The 17,051-nt window shown below is 40.3% G+C and overlaps 1 protein-coding gene across 2 annotated transcripts in view; it reads left to right on the top strand.

The window, feature by feature from the left end:
• Positions 1-17,051, top strand: part of bbs9 (Bardet-Biedl syndrome 9) — a 197,066-nt gene that overhangs the window by 102,191 nt on the left and 77,824 nt on the right. For both annotated transcript variants that reach the window (XM_022206924.2, XM_051956346.1), the window contains one exon: positions 8,869-9,051. In XM_022206924.2, coding sequence (XP_022062616.2) covers positions 8,869-9,051 — 183 coding nt within the window. The remainder of the gene's footprint in view (positions 1-8,868; positions 9,052-17,051) is intronic.

The raw sequence follows: 17,051 nt of genomic DNA, 5'->3' as shown, positions 1-17,051 counted from the left end.
AGTAATATCAGCTTATATACTTAATCTGTGTTATCAGTAATCAGTTACTGATCTGTTTTTTTTTTTTGGTTAAAAAATGCATTCCTATTTAAGATATTACATTGAATTAGTACTCATAGACAATCTGACCAGAAGAGGATCTAACAATAAACCCCAAACATTACAATAGTTTTATGTTATACCCAACAAGCAAGCCAAAGTAAGTCATAGTGCATGGCTAACAGCCACAACCAATACTCCTGTTTTCCTAAATGAAATACAGATGATTAGAGATGCAAAAACCAAGATGAAAAGGGCTGTGTTTTGGAAATGGACTAAAGACATCAAGTATTTGGAGTCTCTGTTCTCTGTGTGTTTGTGCAGCATGATATTGTAAGCTAGTGTCAATTCGTACTGTTTAGGTTAACTCCCTGAAGCCCTTTGTACGCCCCTGCAGGATTTTTTTCTGTGTGTCTCTGCAGGTGTTTGGCAGCAGACATTAAGCTCTACAACAGCTGAAAGGAACTTAAATGAGACACATATTTCGATATCTGGGCCTCACTACTCGAAATGAAACAGTGAATCTGTTACTACGCTTTCATTGCAAAGAAAATGTGGTGCTGGCGAGGAAAGGGAAAGTTGAACGGATGTGTGTGTAGGATCATGAATGTGTGTGTGTGTGTGTGTGTGTGTGTCTGTGCGTGTGTGTGAGTATGTTAATGAGTGATAGTGTGTGTATTTAAGACTTCCAGACTGTGTGTTTGTGCCTGTAACTGTATCCATTTGTGAGTGTGTCTATTAGTCATCCTTTACAAGGAAATGGGCTCTGTATTTCCAGCCGCCGTTAAACTGAGATTCTAATTGGCTCTTTAATTAAGACACGGAAACCCTGAGCCTGAACACACATGTGCACACACAAACATACAGTCATCTATAGCACATTCATTTGACCCCAACATGAACCTTTTTCGGCTGTTTGCTTTACTCTTTTCAAAGTTCTTACTCCTCTCCTCGCTTCTCTCAGTTCATACCTCTCTCTCTCTGTCGTTCTCTCCCCCTTTCTGTCTCTCTCTTTGTACATCAGTCCTCATACTTCACTGCCACCCTCTGATCTCACACTCTCTCCCTTTTCTCATGTAAACATTTTTATTGTTTCTACCTCTCTTTCTCTCTCTGTCCTTGCTTCTCGCTTCGTTCGTCAAATGTACCATCATCCTCTGGCGTAGGAGGGATGTGTTCTGCCACGTCGCTTTCTGCCAAACACACTGCTGTCATTTTCCACAGATATCGCAGCTTTGTGTGTATTTGTACTTTGTGTAAATGTGTGCGCATATGTGTTTTAGGGTGACTGTGTGGGTCTGTGAATGAGTGTGTGTGTGAGTGGCTTGGAGTCCATCCATGTTGTTTGCTGTGGCTTACTGAACAGGAAACATCTAATCTGTTGACTCTGTGGAAGATACGCTCACTCAGACACACACACACACACACACACACACACACACACACACACACACACACACACACACACACACACACAAAACCACACTGAGCTTTGTTTCTCGCCTGTGTAATTTTGCCTGAGGATAAAACTCTGGCAACAAATAATTTTATTCCATTCTCCCATGTGCAGAGATGTTGACTTTTACTAACCTTTACTGATGTTTGACAGAAACACATTTAGGTTTTTGGCTCAGCATTTACTTTATTGCCTTGCTGACTTCACCACTGATATCTGATGTGGTACACAAGAGCTCAAGCTGAGTGTTAAATGGCCCTATAGCTTTTTGAAGCCGGACTGGCACAACTCCACACCAAATGTGCAAGTGTAGCATATCATAGAGCAAGGACATAGTGAAGGGAGCATCTGTGCACTCTTTGGCAGCACTTTTCTTCCAGGTTTTGTAGCCAAAAGTTAGCCAAATTGAACTTCGGCAATGAAAATATTGACTTCTATTAGCAATCCAGTATTAATCTGGCATTGACAGAAGGTGTGCAAAAGTTTCAAAAGCATTCCCCACACACAGTTTAATTTGCAAAATTATATGCATTCATAATGTTTTGGTGCAAAACCATCAGACTGTGTTGCACTAAAATGTTCCTTTCCTATGCACTTCTTTCTTGAACTAGATGTACCAAGAGTTAATTTATCTGATGAGAAGTGAAACGTCTTTCTAGAAAATCAAGTTTCCCAAGTTTTCCCAGCAGCTTTCATTTCGTCTTTGGTCTGGATGATTGTGAAGTGACCCCCAAAACATGAAGAGCCTGTATTTCTATTTCTAACTATTTCAGGGTTTGCACTCTGCTTCTTGACTGTCTTGAGGTTAAGGCCATTGAAATGGTTGGTTAAGGAAAGATAAATGTTCTGGTCAGTAACTAAAACTGTGATCAAATTCTTTGCTGTGCCTCAAGTCAGTTTAAAATTTTTAAAGTACTTTGCTTTGAGTTACCATAACGACAACCATGAGCATGTTAATCATACCTAGGTTGCTATGTGTAGATATTGTTGGTAATTTAAGTAAAAAAAATGACATTTTGTAGAAGTGTTCATTATGAACATTACCAACTTACAGTGGCAGTGCTGTACAAAAGTTTTAAGCCCTGTACATTTTTTGGTTTCCCACTCCCAAATTCACACACATACAGCCAAAGATACAAAGAAGTACCTTCAGGGACAAGAATAATAAGAAGTCCTGCAACAGATGGTCTGGCCCCTACAGAGCGTCGATTTCAACATCATCCATTCAGTCTGGGATTACTTTGCAATTATCAGTGCTCTGACTTGCCCTTGGCAGTCTAGACGTGATATGTAAATGGCTGTTATGTCACTCAACAAGCACACTACACGAAGCTTAGCCAGTAAATATTTTAGGCCCAAAGAGGTCATCAGTGATTCTCATAAGTTGTGCATAAAGGAAACTTTTAGTGCTATTTTATTTTTAACTACATATTGCTTATAATGATGTTAATTAGTGCAGGTTACAGTAGGTTAAAGGAGACTTTTAAATCTATAGAAATATTGTTCACCTGTATGAATGGAATAACCTATATGGCAAGTACCTTGAAAAACTTTGCCAAGAGTAAATATGAGATTTACTTCTAATTTGACCCTAACTGATAAAAACTATTCATAGCCTAATTTCTGACAGCATCGTTACCTGACTTTTAGTGCCTGGAATCTGTCCAAATGTCTGTGTGTTCATTACAGAAATCCTCTCTTTATGCTGATTAAAAGACACATAAGCCGGATGGCATGCTTCAAAAGAATATAAATTTGATTTTTAGGGATAGAGGTTGATTTATGAGATTGTAGAAGGAAAAACATTGACTCATTCTTACAGTCAGAAGCGAAGCCACTGATCTAGGATGCTGTAAGTCAAACATACCGAGATTAAACTTCGTTAGTCAAGGCTTGCAGCTCCTTTTTATTCAGTATTTTGAACCCTGTGCAACAAGCCCTGGTGGTCTTTTCTTTTCTATTTTTAAGCATTCAACCAGCTTTCTAATTGGTTTTTCCACAGGTTGTTACTTGTAGTTATCAAACCTCATGCGGTCCATCGGCTAAAATGACTTAATTTCTACCACAGCTACGTAGTTTGTGTATGCGTTCGTGTGTGTTTTTGTGTGTGTGTGTGTGTGTGAGACTGTGCTCAAAATTGTGCATTTCCCCAGATAAGGCTACCCATGATTTGTGTTTTTCACTTCATTTGTTGTGGCTTTCGTACATGTGTGCGCATAGCTTAGTGCATTTGTGCATGAATACATAAACCTAACTGTTTGTTTGTGTGAGTGCGCGTCTGTGTGTGGTTTGTGACTCCCAGAATAACATAAAATGCTGGCTGGCGATAGAAGCTGTTGCTCTCTGTGCTTCAGAGGTAAAACAAGATGAATGGAAGGATAGAAGAGTGTGTAGGAGAGGGATTCTTTTCATCCTCACAACACTGACTTCCAGTTTTCAAGGTGATGGTTAAAGGACCAGTCTAAGAAGAACTGATGTCACAAAGTTGCACCTTGTCATTGAGATGTAGACCAGGCTTAAGTGTGTAAGATGCAGCAGAATGTCCCTTTTATGTGTTTTGAATAGAGTCCAGACTTTATTGCAGACACGTCAGGAGGTTGTGACCCCGGCAGCTTCAACTGCAGGTTGTTTAAGGTCACCAGTAGTTCAGCTGCTGACTTTCAACTAACAGCTACTGTGTGTCTCTGTGTGTTTGTGCTGGCACATGGATAGATGAGCAGGTTTGTCTCTTTTCTGAAGGTGTGTTCAAAGCATCATGTATCATGTGTGTTCACACACGTTTGTTTTTCTATACCGGTGGGGACTTACCATTGACTCCCATTCATATCTAACTCCTAACCCTTACCCTAACCCTAACCTTAACCATCACCAAAACAATGCCTAACCCTAAACAAACGTTTTTGCACTTTTACATTTTTTATTAACAACAATATGGCCAAGAAAACGGTGTTGCCACCCGTGGGGACCTCATTTTAGGTCCCCACCGTAAGACAAGTCCCCACCTTTATAGCAAATAGTCAGGTCAAAGTCCCCACCGGAATAGCAGAAACAAGTACACACACACACACACACACACACACACACACACACACACACACACACACACACACACACACACACACACACACACACACTCAGGAGGACATATGTGTGTGTGTGTGTGTGTGTGTGTGTGTGTGTGTGTGTGTGTGTGTGTGTGCCATGCTCACTTCATTTGTTCGTGTATCGTACATCTGTATGTGTTTGTGTCAACTTGTGTGCAAATTTTGGATCACATATGTTCTTATATTTCTACTTCGTGTGTGTGTGTGCGTGCGTGTTCAGGCTAAATGTGTCTTTGTGTTCTCTCAGCTGGCATCAATCAGAGTGTGTGTGGAGCTGAGGCGCTGCCAACAATGGAGCCCTTCACTGGACCTGGAGCCTTTTATCAATACACACACACACACACACACACACACACATACACTCTGAGAGACCCCAAGGGGAGGGTGGTTGGGGTCGTGTGTGTGTATATGTCTAGAAAAGGATGAAGATAGTGTGTGTGTCTGTGTGTGTATGCATGTATGCCGAAACTGTGCATGAGGATATCAAGTGCCCGTTTCCAAAGTAGTCTTTATGTGGGCTACTTTGGAAATACACTTTGAGCATTAGAACACTGTGGGAACGTTTGGTGTAATCGTTTTTCAATGGCTTTGCCAGAATAATATTTAGTTTCAGTGATAAAATGCTTTTTTGCAACATTATTTTACTGAATGCAAAGTCTCTTCATTCTTTTGCTTTCATTTAAAGTTCCTACGTTGTTAGGAAGTACGTAAGGTGTTAACGCACAGATGAGCTTTCCCACCTTGAAAGTGCCGTGTACTGGTCTCTCCAAAGCAGAATTAAACGTCAAATGTACCAATGAACTTGCAATTTGCAATTTCAGAATGAATTTCCTGCACAAATTTGTATGATTACATTACTGCAATATTACAACTTGCCATTCTGTAGCGTAGAGTAGTTTTACAGTATTTGAGCCGAGTCGTAGGTTAGCTAGTTAGCTCGAGCTGCCATGAGTGACAAGGCAGACGCTTCATAGATCCACTGAATCTGGAAGAGGCAACAGTATATAGTTGCATCTAAGCCCTTATTTAAAAGGGATTATTACCATGAAAGGGGAAAAAATTGATACAGACATGAGTGTATAGGGGTTACATCAAGCTAAAACACTTCTTGAATAAGGTGTAGATGAAGAAATCATAGAATTTGTTAAAAAAGAAAAACTTTTAAAGGATCGAGAATAATTTGCTTATAAGTCATCTGATAATCCTCTAGTGCCACCTTTTTTATTGCTACATTTTATTCAGTATTCAGAAATGAGTCAGATTTGACACTTTTCTTTAAGCAGAGGTCAGACGTGTGCTAAGGTTAGACAAGGCTGTTAGTGAATATATACAAGTCTATGTGGGAAGAACAGAGCTAAAGTTAAAAATGACAGTATTTGTAAGGATTATGTGTTTATTGATTCTTAAGTGTGTGTTTGTATATGAATGTGTGGCTTACTTACAAGGTGTGAGTGACATGGCACCTATAGATGACCTCAGCCGTGACTGAGGGCTGGAGACTCTTTGGGGTTACCACGGAAACAAGGGAAAGTGAACTGGAGTTTTACCTTTGACTGTTTACACTTAGCATTCAAGTCTGGTACGGAGCACTCGTTCTCATGTACCTATATGTTTGTAGTTTAGTGTTACACAAATCAAAACGACTTACTTTGGCAATTGCTGTTTAACCCTGGCACACACATTCACACACACACACACACACACACACACACACACACACACACACACACACACACACACACACACACACACACTCACTCACACACATTTCACTTCTGAGTCTTCCATCTCTGTTTTCGGAGTATCAGATGGCGAGTGCTGAATCCATTTGTCAAACAAACTGCTGGCGTACGTTGGCGCTCAGCCCTGCAGATCGCTCATTTATCTGAACACACACTCGTCCATTAGTCCCAGATCTGCTTTCACCTTCTTCTTTTTCTCTCTCTGTGCGTTCATCTATTCTCCTCCTCCTTCATCTCCTGTTTCCCTCCCTTCGCGTCCTCCGGCTTGTCCTTTCTTGTTGTCTTCGTTTGCATCCGTCTTGCTTTGTCATCGCTTGTTGTTGTAATGATGGAAGGATGGAGGAATTGACCCTTTGCTGAAGGTCAGACTCACTTGGTCCCACCTCGCCTCATTCATGCGTTCATTTGCTGTTTTCCCTCATCTTTATTTTAAAATAAATATTTAATTTCTGCTTGCTTTTGTCTGTGTTTCTGGATCTTGAGATTGTCGGTAAAAATTTTTTTTACGATGCTTGGAAAAACAGTAGCTTCCTGAAAATTCTGCTTTTTGTATGTGGATGTCAACCAAATGTAAGGGCATGTCGTCATAGCAAGCAGACTGGGCATACGCTGAGCAGTTTATTTGAACTCGTCCTTTCAGTGTAGTTTATTTCTCCAGTTGAGAAAGAAGCAATTCTGTAATAAACAGCCTTTAAATGGGATTTCCAGGACTCTAACAAGGGAACAGTGATGTAGTTTGTTCAGAGCTGAAATGTAATTCCAACAGACTACAGGAAAGAGCCCTGTAACACAAGGGATTATGATTTGAAGGACGTGGAAATCACATGGTTAATGTGTATTTCCGGCTGTTTAAGAATGCATTGTTAAAGGAATAATCCAAATTCATTTTTAAAATGTGTACATATTTGAAGGACTGCTTTAAAGGAAGTTTTTCAGGGCACCAAAGTCTGTAGTTTTGAAACATGGCTTTGGAAAATGTGTAACTTCCTCTGTCATGGACTGAAAGAGTCTATAAAAGTGTTCTCAATTCACTCATAATTCACTACATAGCTGCAGAAGTGTGTTCTATAGTCTGTTTAATGTTTTATTGGCAAAGCAGTGATTTTTCAGAACATACTGAGAATATCGATCAACCGTGGAGTTTTCTATGGATGTACCACTGTAGGTATTGAATGCAGGCCATTGTAAATTCCCTGGATCCTATGCCAACTCCATCTACCAATGTTAAGGAGTGAGTGGTTAATACTATTAAGAGAAAATTTAAAGGAAGAGTTCCTTTTAAAGAGCAGTTCTTGTTTTTTTTTAAGTTTATGGCTTGATTTTCATAGTTTTGGCCATCATTTCTATCTGTAATAATTCATTGCAGCTTCACTAAAAGTCACGTAGGTCAAAACCGCAAGCTGTCAAGGGAAATGGAAACAAATCAGGTTAGCCAAACTACGGAGGCAAGAGGAGAGTACAAAAATGGATCGTAAAAATTGCACGATTCCGCTGCAGTTTACATAGCAGGATTTTAGATTTTCAGTTGTGCTGCCATTTTCTTCCAGTTAAGCAATTAACTTGAGTGAGTTTAGTGTCAAAAAATAATGAGTAAAACCACTAGAATATGACTCACTGTTAAAGAACAAAGAAGAAATAAATCAGCCTGGGAAATTAGCAATGTAAGAAATTATTTAACTGTGATGTCTATGGTATTTCTTACTTTTTTGTTTACTTTGCATTTCAACTAAAAGCCCACCAAAAACTTTGACACACATACACGATGCACACAATATTTAAAATTTTAAGCAAAAATTCCAAGCCAAAAATGTAAAGGTAGTAAATACAATGTTTACCATACATGTTTTAAAACAAAATGTTGAGATCAATTTATTTTTGGCTACCGTAAGTGAGAATATGTTAGGCACCTGACAGAACAGACAGTGACAGTAATGAAGGAGCTGCAGACTTGATGCTTGTAAAACTGTTTAAACACGTTGTGCAGTTAAGACTCTGAGCTTTTTAGGATAAATGTGTGTGTTCTAGAGAAAGTGGCCCAGATTATCAAAACACTAAAGGACAATTCATCTTTTTCCAACAAAAGAATCCACTTTTTGGGATGATAAATGCCCTGCTTTTGTGAAATAAATCTTCTTTTATCAGTTCTCTTAACTCACCATATTGCACTTGAGGTTTGTAAACTGATTGAAGTGTATTTGTACTATGTTATCTTCAGTATTTCATACAACAAAGTGAATCTGGATTAAAGAGCTGCTCGCAACCTCTACGAAATGGTGATCAAGTACAGGTTTTAAGCTTTAAAGACACTCAGAAGCAGCACTTCTACGTGATTCGGTTTCATATACCTCCTGATGAAGTAAAGTATTTGCATCTGTTTCCAGTATGGCAAGTTAAACAAGCAATAATTTATTCATGTTAGATTTTGCAGCAGCCAACAGTGGGTTTATACAGTAGTACATCAAGAAGATATTGACAAGATGAAAACCATTTGTTAAAGTGGTGATTCACTGACTTGTTTGTTTTCCAGGTGATGGCGCTGGCCGAGGCTGCAGAGGAGAACCGGGCCCTGCTGGAGGAGGCGTTTGTCCGTCTGCGGAGCGCCACTCACCTGCTTGTGCTGCTGCTGTCGCTGTGGCAGGGCCTGACCCCCGATCAGACTGCCATCCTGGAGGCCACGCTGCTGCCGCTGCTGCAGGACACGCCACAACTGGTACACACACACACACACACAAACAGACACACACACACTTACACACACATGCACATAGGAGGCATGAGTGTGAGGCCATTAACATGTCAGTGTCTGTCCATCCATCTACAGCCTGCTCAGTAAACACAGCCCCAGCTTAAACACACACTCTGAAAACTTTTAAAATACATTAAGTACTTCTGGCCCCTGAGGAATACACATACACACAGACACACACTCAATCACACACTCACTCTCCACCGCTCAACACTCACCCGTCAGCTCTGCGCTAACAGTGTGTTCTGTGGTACCTGTTCATAATCTTAGCATTAAAGCTGTGTGTGTGCGTTTGAACACACATAGAATGAGCACATGAAAACACACAAGAGAGGTCAAGGTCGCAGGAGGTCTCAGCTTGAATGGATGGCATATTACTCTTTAATCGGCCTCTGACTCAGACTTCTAGCTTTCTGTGCACGTATATGTGTGTAGCAGCGTATATAATTGTGTGAGTGTGTGTTGTGCATGTTGCAGGGGAACCGGCTCTACATAAACAGTCGTGTTGACAGAGCTCCTCCATTTGCTGCAGTCAGACCACGAAAGATTTCTCACCCCATAGAGACTGAGAGTACCTCCGTGTGTGTGTGTGTGCGTGCGCACGTGTGTGTGTTAGTTTTTCCATAGCTCTGATCAATCCCCTGAACCTCTCATTACCAGTAAGTCTATTTCCAGCCTTCTCTGACAGACCAACACACATCCACACAACTGCGCATAAAATATCTTACAGTGCACGCGCACACACACATAAACATGCACGCGCACAAACACACTCACAGAATGTAGACAGAAATAGGTTGAGAGGGTCAGTTGATGAGCCTCAAGGGGCTGTAAATGTAAGTGTGTGTGTGTGTTATTTTAAATGGGATTAATGGCATTAAATGAATTAGCAGTAATCAGGGTCACGTCCACAACATTTACACAAACAGGTGGACTGACGAGCTATTTTCAGAAAACGCTGCACATTCTCCCATTCAGTGCTGTACCTAAAGAGATGGTGATGCAGCTTTTTTTTTTAAAAAAGTCATCAGCACAATTTCCAAAATTCAGAGTTACAGTTATGACAGAAAAAGATGAGCTCAAAATATCCCAAGTTGTGGAGTCAAAATCTCAGTTTCACCATAGTGCCACTTGTGTGCTCAACCGAATGCTGGGCATCTCAGAGTGGATGTGGCCCGTCACATCTTCATCTTGACTTTTGACCTCTCCTATGTCCACGCAGATGAGGTCATTCCAGGTGAGTGGGAGTCCGACCCTCAGAGAGCTTTCTTTCAGTGGAATAAATCCCAGGAATGTGACGGACAGGAAAAAGTCCCAGAGGAGGACAGAGAGTTGGAGAGCTGGATTAATGGCAGGCAGAGAAGAGTTAAAGGGATAATGAAGAGGAGAGGTGAAGGAGAAGTCAAGGAATGAGTTTAATGTTTTATCTGAACTCCAGCTTTTTAAACATTTCTCCACTTCATTCATTTCCTGAACAAATGATTGATTGACTATAATTCATTACTCCCTCCTAATTTTGATAGAAAATACATAAAGATCATTTTGTTGGCTATCACTCTATGGATCTAAATTAGATTCATCAAATTTGCATTTCAGTCTTGTGGTCTGCTAACTGAAAGAGTGACTTTTCCTCAAAGATGCCACTGTCAAAATGAGCATTTTTGGAGAACCTACTCTAGTAGTAATTTAAAAGTTATGGCAATAAATTGATCAAATGTTAAGATATTGACCCAACAAATAACACAGTGCAATGTAACTGATCTTGCCTTACAGAAGTTTACAAAAAGAGTTAGACATTTTTGGCCTGCACTCTCTATTATTTGCGTTCCTTCCAGAAAACTGTCTTTGCTTTAAAACTGTTTTGCTTTAACACAAAATATAGCATTCAGATATCTACTTTTAGTTTTTATTAATCAAGAAACAGCGTTGTGACTTCTTGACCATCAGTAAAATTACTGCTGTTATTCAATTTAGCAGCTTGTGGAAGTACTTTTCAGCAATCCTGCAACAGTCAGCTATTCTATAATTCGGCAGGGCTAATTATGAGGTTGAATACATCCTTACTATGTTTGCAAATTAGAGAACCCAAAAGTAAACAAGAAGTTTTACCAAACTTGGACCGCCCGGCGACAAAGATGACCCCTGTGACCTTGAAAAGGAGGTCACGGTCACCAAATGCGAACTTGACCTGTGTCTTATTATGGTACACCTGTGTACCAAATATGGTGAGGCTACATCAATATTTTGTCAAGTTATCGCGCGGAAACCAAATTGTTACAGACAAACAAGCAAGCAAGCAAGCAAGACCATGCAGCTGAAAACAATACCTTCCGGAAAACGCAGTTTTGCCGGGCTGTAAAAAAAGGTGAATTTTTAGCACTCGCATACTGTCATACTGTGGTAAGCCCCTAGTGGTCCAAATAGGCATATAGCATTTTCATCAACTTCTAAGATCCCATAGGAATGTATGAGGAAAGTGTTTATATAGCATTGTCTGTGCTCTTTGGGCTTGTTTTCATGAACTTTGCCACTGGAGTTGTAGTAATACTGTATCAAACAGCATATATGGAAGATTTGTGTTTGTCCTATGTAGACACAGTTATGATTTAATGACAGCAATTTAAATACATTGTCAACTGGTAACTGCATCTCAAACGTAATGTAATAAATAACGCTATTATTTCAACAGAGAAAGAATAAGTAAAGTATTCTTTTTAATGAATGTATTGTGTGTAAAACATTACTTTAATAACCCAAACACTGCTCAAGATCACTATGACAGGAACAGCACTGCACAGGATTAATATTCTATTGGACACAGAACTACCTCTGTGACATTAAAGAGACAGACATCAAAATGTGGTGAAAATGTGTGGTTGACAATTCCTAGAAACTTTAGGAGAGCATGAATTCATTTCACTTTGATTTTTATCCAGAAAGAAAGAAAGAAAGAAAGTATTTAGAATAAGAAGGTCAGAAAGAAGGAAGAGGAGGAGAAAAAAGAAGAGGGAGGAACTCTCGAGGAAATGCATTTGTGTGGTATCTAACGAAACGTCTCATTTGGTTGCAGCCAAGCAGAATGCCTCCTCCTTCTCATTTTCTTCATGCATTCCTGTTGCTTCTCTCTTTCTCCTCTCACTCCAAGCGTTTCTTCTTTTTTGACCTCTTCCATCCCTCATCCCTCTCTCATCTTCCTCTCCATTTTCACACTTCTCATCCTCATCTCACTGTTCATCCTTTCTGTACATCTCTGTATCTGCCACCCATTCCTCTTTTTCATCCTTTTTTCTTCAATCTTTTCTTCTTACTTCATCACCTCATCCTCTTTCATGCTACTTTCCTCTCTCATTCCTTCCCTGTATTGATATATAAATCTTTTCTTCTCTCTATCTCTAGCATCTTTCTCTTAATTTTCCATCATTTGCTCTTTTTTGCATCACTATCCCTATTTATATCTTTCCCTCTTGCCATATGCTGTCATTTTCTCCATCCATCCATCATTTTTTTCTCTTCCTCACTTCCTCTTTTTCTTTTCTTCCTCTGCTTTGTCCGTCTCCTTGGTTTCCTGACTCTGGATTTTAGCCTTTCCCCATGTCCATCCCTTGTTTCTTGTTCTTCTCTCTCACTCTTTTGTCTCTTTTTCCATTTGTCAGTCTCTTGAACAAAATTGCCAGTGCTGTCTGTCTGGATTCTATTTTTGCATGCCCCCCCACATTCTCAGTCCTCTGTTTATTTTACCAGAATCCGTCATACAACCATAAAGCCAGACTCGCACCAGCTTCCTGCTCTCACAACCGACATTTTCTATATAGTACCCGAAAGTGTTTCTTTAGCCATATACCACCACAAAAAAAATTTCAGCACCACAGAGAAGATTTTTAGACATACGCTACCAGTCAAACATTTGGATGCACCTTCTCATTTAATGGTTTTTCTTTATTTTCATCACTGTTTACATTGTAGATTCTCACTGACGGCATCAAAACTATGAATGAACACCATTTCAGGTGACTACCTCGTGCCAAGAGTGTGCAAAGCAGTAATCGAAGCGAAAGGTGGCTATTTCGAAGAATCTAAAATATACAACTGAAAATATTTTGACTTATTTCATGCATTTTGGTTTACTGTGTAATTCCATATGTGTTCATTCATAGTTTTGACACATTCAGTGAGAATCTACAATATAAATAGCCATGAAAAAAAAGAAAACCATTAAATGAGAAGGTGTGTCCAAATTTGGGACTGGTAGTGCATGTTCTTAGCTGAATTGAGTCAAATTGCTCTTGGTGATGCAAAGAAGCACTGAAGAGAACTTATAAATGCTTCCAGTCTCTTTTTTTCTCAGAGCTTTAGAGAGTCACTGTTTTATTTCACCAGGTGCTGTTTTTATGTATAACACACCAGGTGGAGTTTGAATCATTGTGGTTCCATATGACTGGCACCCCAACCGGCAGACATCTTGGACCAAACCTTCTCTCCACCCAGACCTCGTAACCCCTGGAATATTATCCATATTGGACATTTCTGTGCCTTTCAGGCCACATTCAGAACAAGTTTGACCGTGAACATTCCTGGTGGTTTGCATTTTCCTGTGAACAACGTATTTCTACTATTTACATTGCGATCTGTGTGACTAAAGATGGAATGGCTTCCCCTGTGATGACTTTCCAGAGCTGTAAAATCCTGTCAAGGAGCATTAGAAACCACTGTGCAGTGTTTTGGCATCTGTTAAGCTTTTAAAACTTTTAATCTCTTCCGTCAACTGTACTTCCTGGATCGTATTTCAAGTCTCACTGGTACCTGAAGCAACACACAACCATGACTTAGCCACCTGCTTTAAAACAACGCGCGGCTGATGTCTTTTATATGCCTAACCACACCTTAATCATAGTTTATTTTCCATAACCACAATCTCTCTCCAGCTTTAACTACCACTTAATACCAGACTTAATACCAGACTTAGCAGATCCAGTGCCCAAACACTGTGGAGAACAGTTTTTTTATTATTTTTGTCTGGCAGCAACGTTGCTTTATCAGGTGTCTTTCGTCCCTTGGTTCATTTTTCCATTCTCCTCCGTCCATTTCTGGGTCATTTTGGCCCTAAATTACACATATGGAGAAAATATTGCTACACCACATAAAAATATACTTAAAGAAATTTCACTTCACAATAATACACCTAGTGTGAACTATATTAGGAATTGGCACTTTCATAAACTTGCTGCAGATGTTGAACAATTTGATGGCTTCAAAGAGAATTTGGACATCAATCTATTACAGTCAATTACTGCACCGGCCATATTTTTAATTAAACTCAAAGCACTTAAATTCTCCAGTTTATCCTGTTGCTCTCCATTCATACCCAGGTTTTTAGACCATATTAAGGCTCGTGATTGCTCAGGAATTGCTCATATTTAAAATTGATTACACTCAGTAGTTGCACAGTGAAAGCAAAAAAAGCTGCACTGTACCAAATCCAGTCTTTGTGATATTCTTTAAGAAAATGGATACCACTGATTTGGTTAAGGGAAGTGATCGTGTGGTTGATGTTTCCCCTGGAGACTGACTGTATGACTTTGTTCTCACAGAGCCGTAACTCCGACTCCTCAAATGACTTTCCCAGTTTGGATGAGGATGTCAGGACTGAGGGATTGCTTTCTGAACCTTTACCTGTCTCTTTGGGAGTCCTCCAAGGTTGTGTGCTGGACTCGGGAACATTTTATCCATGTCTATCCAATAATGTTGCAATCACACCTGGGATTTCCCCCTTGTCAGACTTAATATCCCTGATGCAGTCCGCAGGCTGTTTAAGGATATGAGACTTAGGAGACTTAATAAGAGAAAAGGAAAGTATTTTACCCGTGTGTGTGTGTGTCTTTGTGAAAGCGACAACAGTGGCACAGTGAGGCTACACAGTTTGATAAATTACAGTGCCCGTATAGCAGCTTTTAAATGTCAATAGTTTATATGGGGACTTCAATTTCCAAAGCATCATCTTTTAAAGTCATGAAAATCGAGAAACATAGAATTTAGATATACCACTATTTGGCACAGTACTTACTGTTTTGGTCAATGGTGTAATGATCTTTCGGTGATTTACTAAATATGATCATTACATGAATCATCTGTTTTCAGTAAATATAAAAAGCAATAAATCTCACTTTTGCGTTACTGGTTTGAAATTAAAACACAATGTAAAGTACACTAGAAAGTCCATGCTGGGATGGCATCGGTAGTTTGTTCACTGATGGTAGTTCTTATATAGTCACAAAGCAAAACTGTCACTATGTCAATGGTTTGCAAAAACTTCACACAGATTTCCTTTTTGCTCCCATAAACACATTTTTCTTGAAACACTAAAAAAGTACAACCTCTCTTTGCTTAGCATTTACCTCAGGAAACACCATTTATAAGAATAATAAATGCATATTAACCCAAAGTCTTCCTTTTTTAAAAAGCAACACATGTTCACTAACATAAGCTGCTCTAGTCTTCAAAGATCAGTGAATAATACAAACCCTCTCTTGTTTCTGGGTACAGAAAACAAACGTCGCTCCTATTTCTGCATTAGGGGGAACTTTGTCTTAATTTATCGCTCTGGCCTCGGTCCAAACCCGCTCCGCTCCACCTTTCTTTGCTTCCTTTCTTCTCGTTCAGGAGGATGAATGTCTGCAGTTTAGGTTTAAAGACATTTAATTTTCCTCCGCAGCATGTGGAACGTATGTGTCAGTGAGCGCGTGCATGAGCGTGCCAAGTTTCCACAGAAACCTGCAGTTATTTTGTTCCAAGCATTTGATAACCTGTAGAGTTATTGTGGTACAAATAGGTCACCCACCTCCTGTCTCTCCTCCTCCTCCTCCTCTTCCTCCTTCTCTCTCATTTTTTTCCCTCCTTCCAGACCCTTTTTTCTTCCACTGTCCTCTCTTTCCTTCATTCTTATCTCTGCTTGTCCTTCGTCTTTCCACTCATCTTGTTTTGTGTCTCTAATATCTGCCTTATCCTGTCATCATCTCGTCTCCTTGACCTTTTAGGACTCTCTCTCTCTCTCTCTCTCTCTCTCTCTCTCTCTCTCTCTCTCTCTCTCTCTCTCTTTCCGTCTGCCTGTCTCTCTCTTCTCTCTTTCCCTGTCTCTGTCTGTATCTCTCTGTCATCATCATTACAGGCTTGATTACCTGTCATTATGGCTCATTAGGGGCCTATCAGCATGGCGGCAGGCAGGGGGGAGCAGGGAGGGTGGGAGGTTTGGAGGGTAGAGAGGGTACCTGTCAACACACCCTCACCCACCCTCCCACACTCCTCACCCACCCGAAACACACACACACACACACACACACACACACACACACACACACACACACACACACACACACACACACACACACACACACACACACACACTTACTTCTGCCTCAGACTTACCCATCCAGACTGCCACTGATTGTGGCTTCATTGGTTTGCATTTGGATGAGTTAGCTAAAGTTTGTGTGTGGAAGAGTGATAGAGGTGTCCAGATCTGTTATCTCAGCCCGAGACAACCTAAAGGGAGATAATACCATCAAGAGACTTCTCATCTCCTCTGTGCCAGTAGCCTAGCCGCGCTAGACCCAGGTCTGAAGACGCAAGGGTCTAGGAACCCTCGACAGGGAGGGAGGCAGGCTAAAAGCTTGTCTTTCGAATCACTCTGCAGCAGTTGGGTAGGTATACAACCAATCAGCGCAACGAATAGGCTGACGTAGTTCCTAGAGTGCCGGAAATCAGAGGATGCGGGAGTTCATTGAAGCCTTATTTATCTTTCTTATCTTATCCTTTGTTTATCTTTCAAGTTGAATTTTAGCTTCAAATCTTTAAGGGCTGTGACCAAAGCCGAGTCAAAAGATAACTGTTTATTGTGCGCAGCCATCTTCTTGTCTATCCTTGTTTCTATGGTTGTTTCCGGTTGTTTGTCAGAATCGTTGCGCCTCTGT

The sequence above is a fragment of the Acanthochromis polyacanthus genome, chromosome 12 (assembly GCF_021347895.1).
Source record: "Acanthochromis polyacanthus isolate Apoly-LR-REF ecotype Palm Island chromosome 12, KAUST_Apoly_ChrSc, whole genome shotgun sequence".
NCBI lineage: Eukaryota > Metazoa > Chordata > Actinopteri > Pomacentridae > Acanthochromis > Acanthochromis polyacanthus.
Note: the sequence above shows the minus strand (reverse complement) of the source record. Positions and strands in the feature narration are given on the sequence as shown.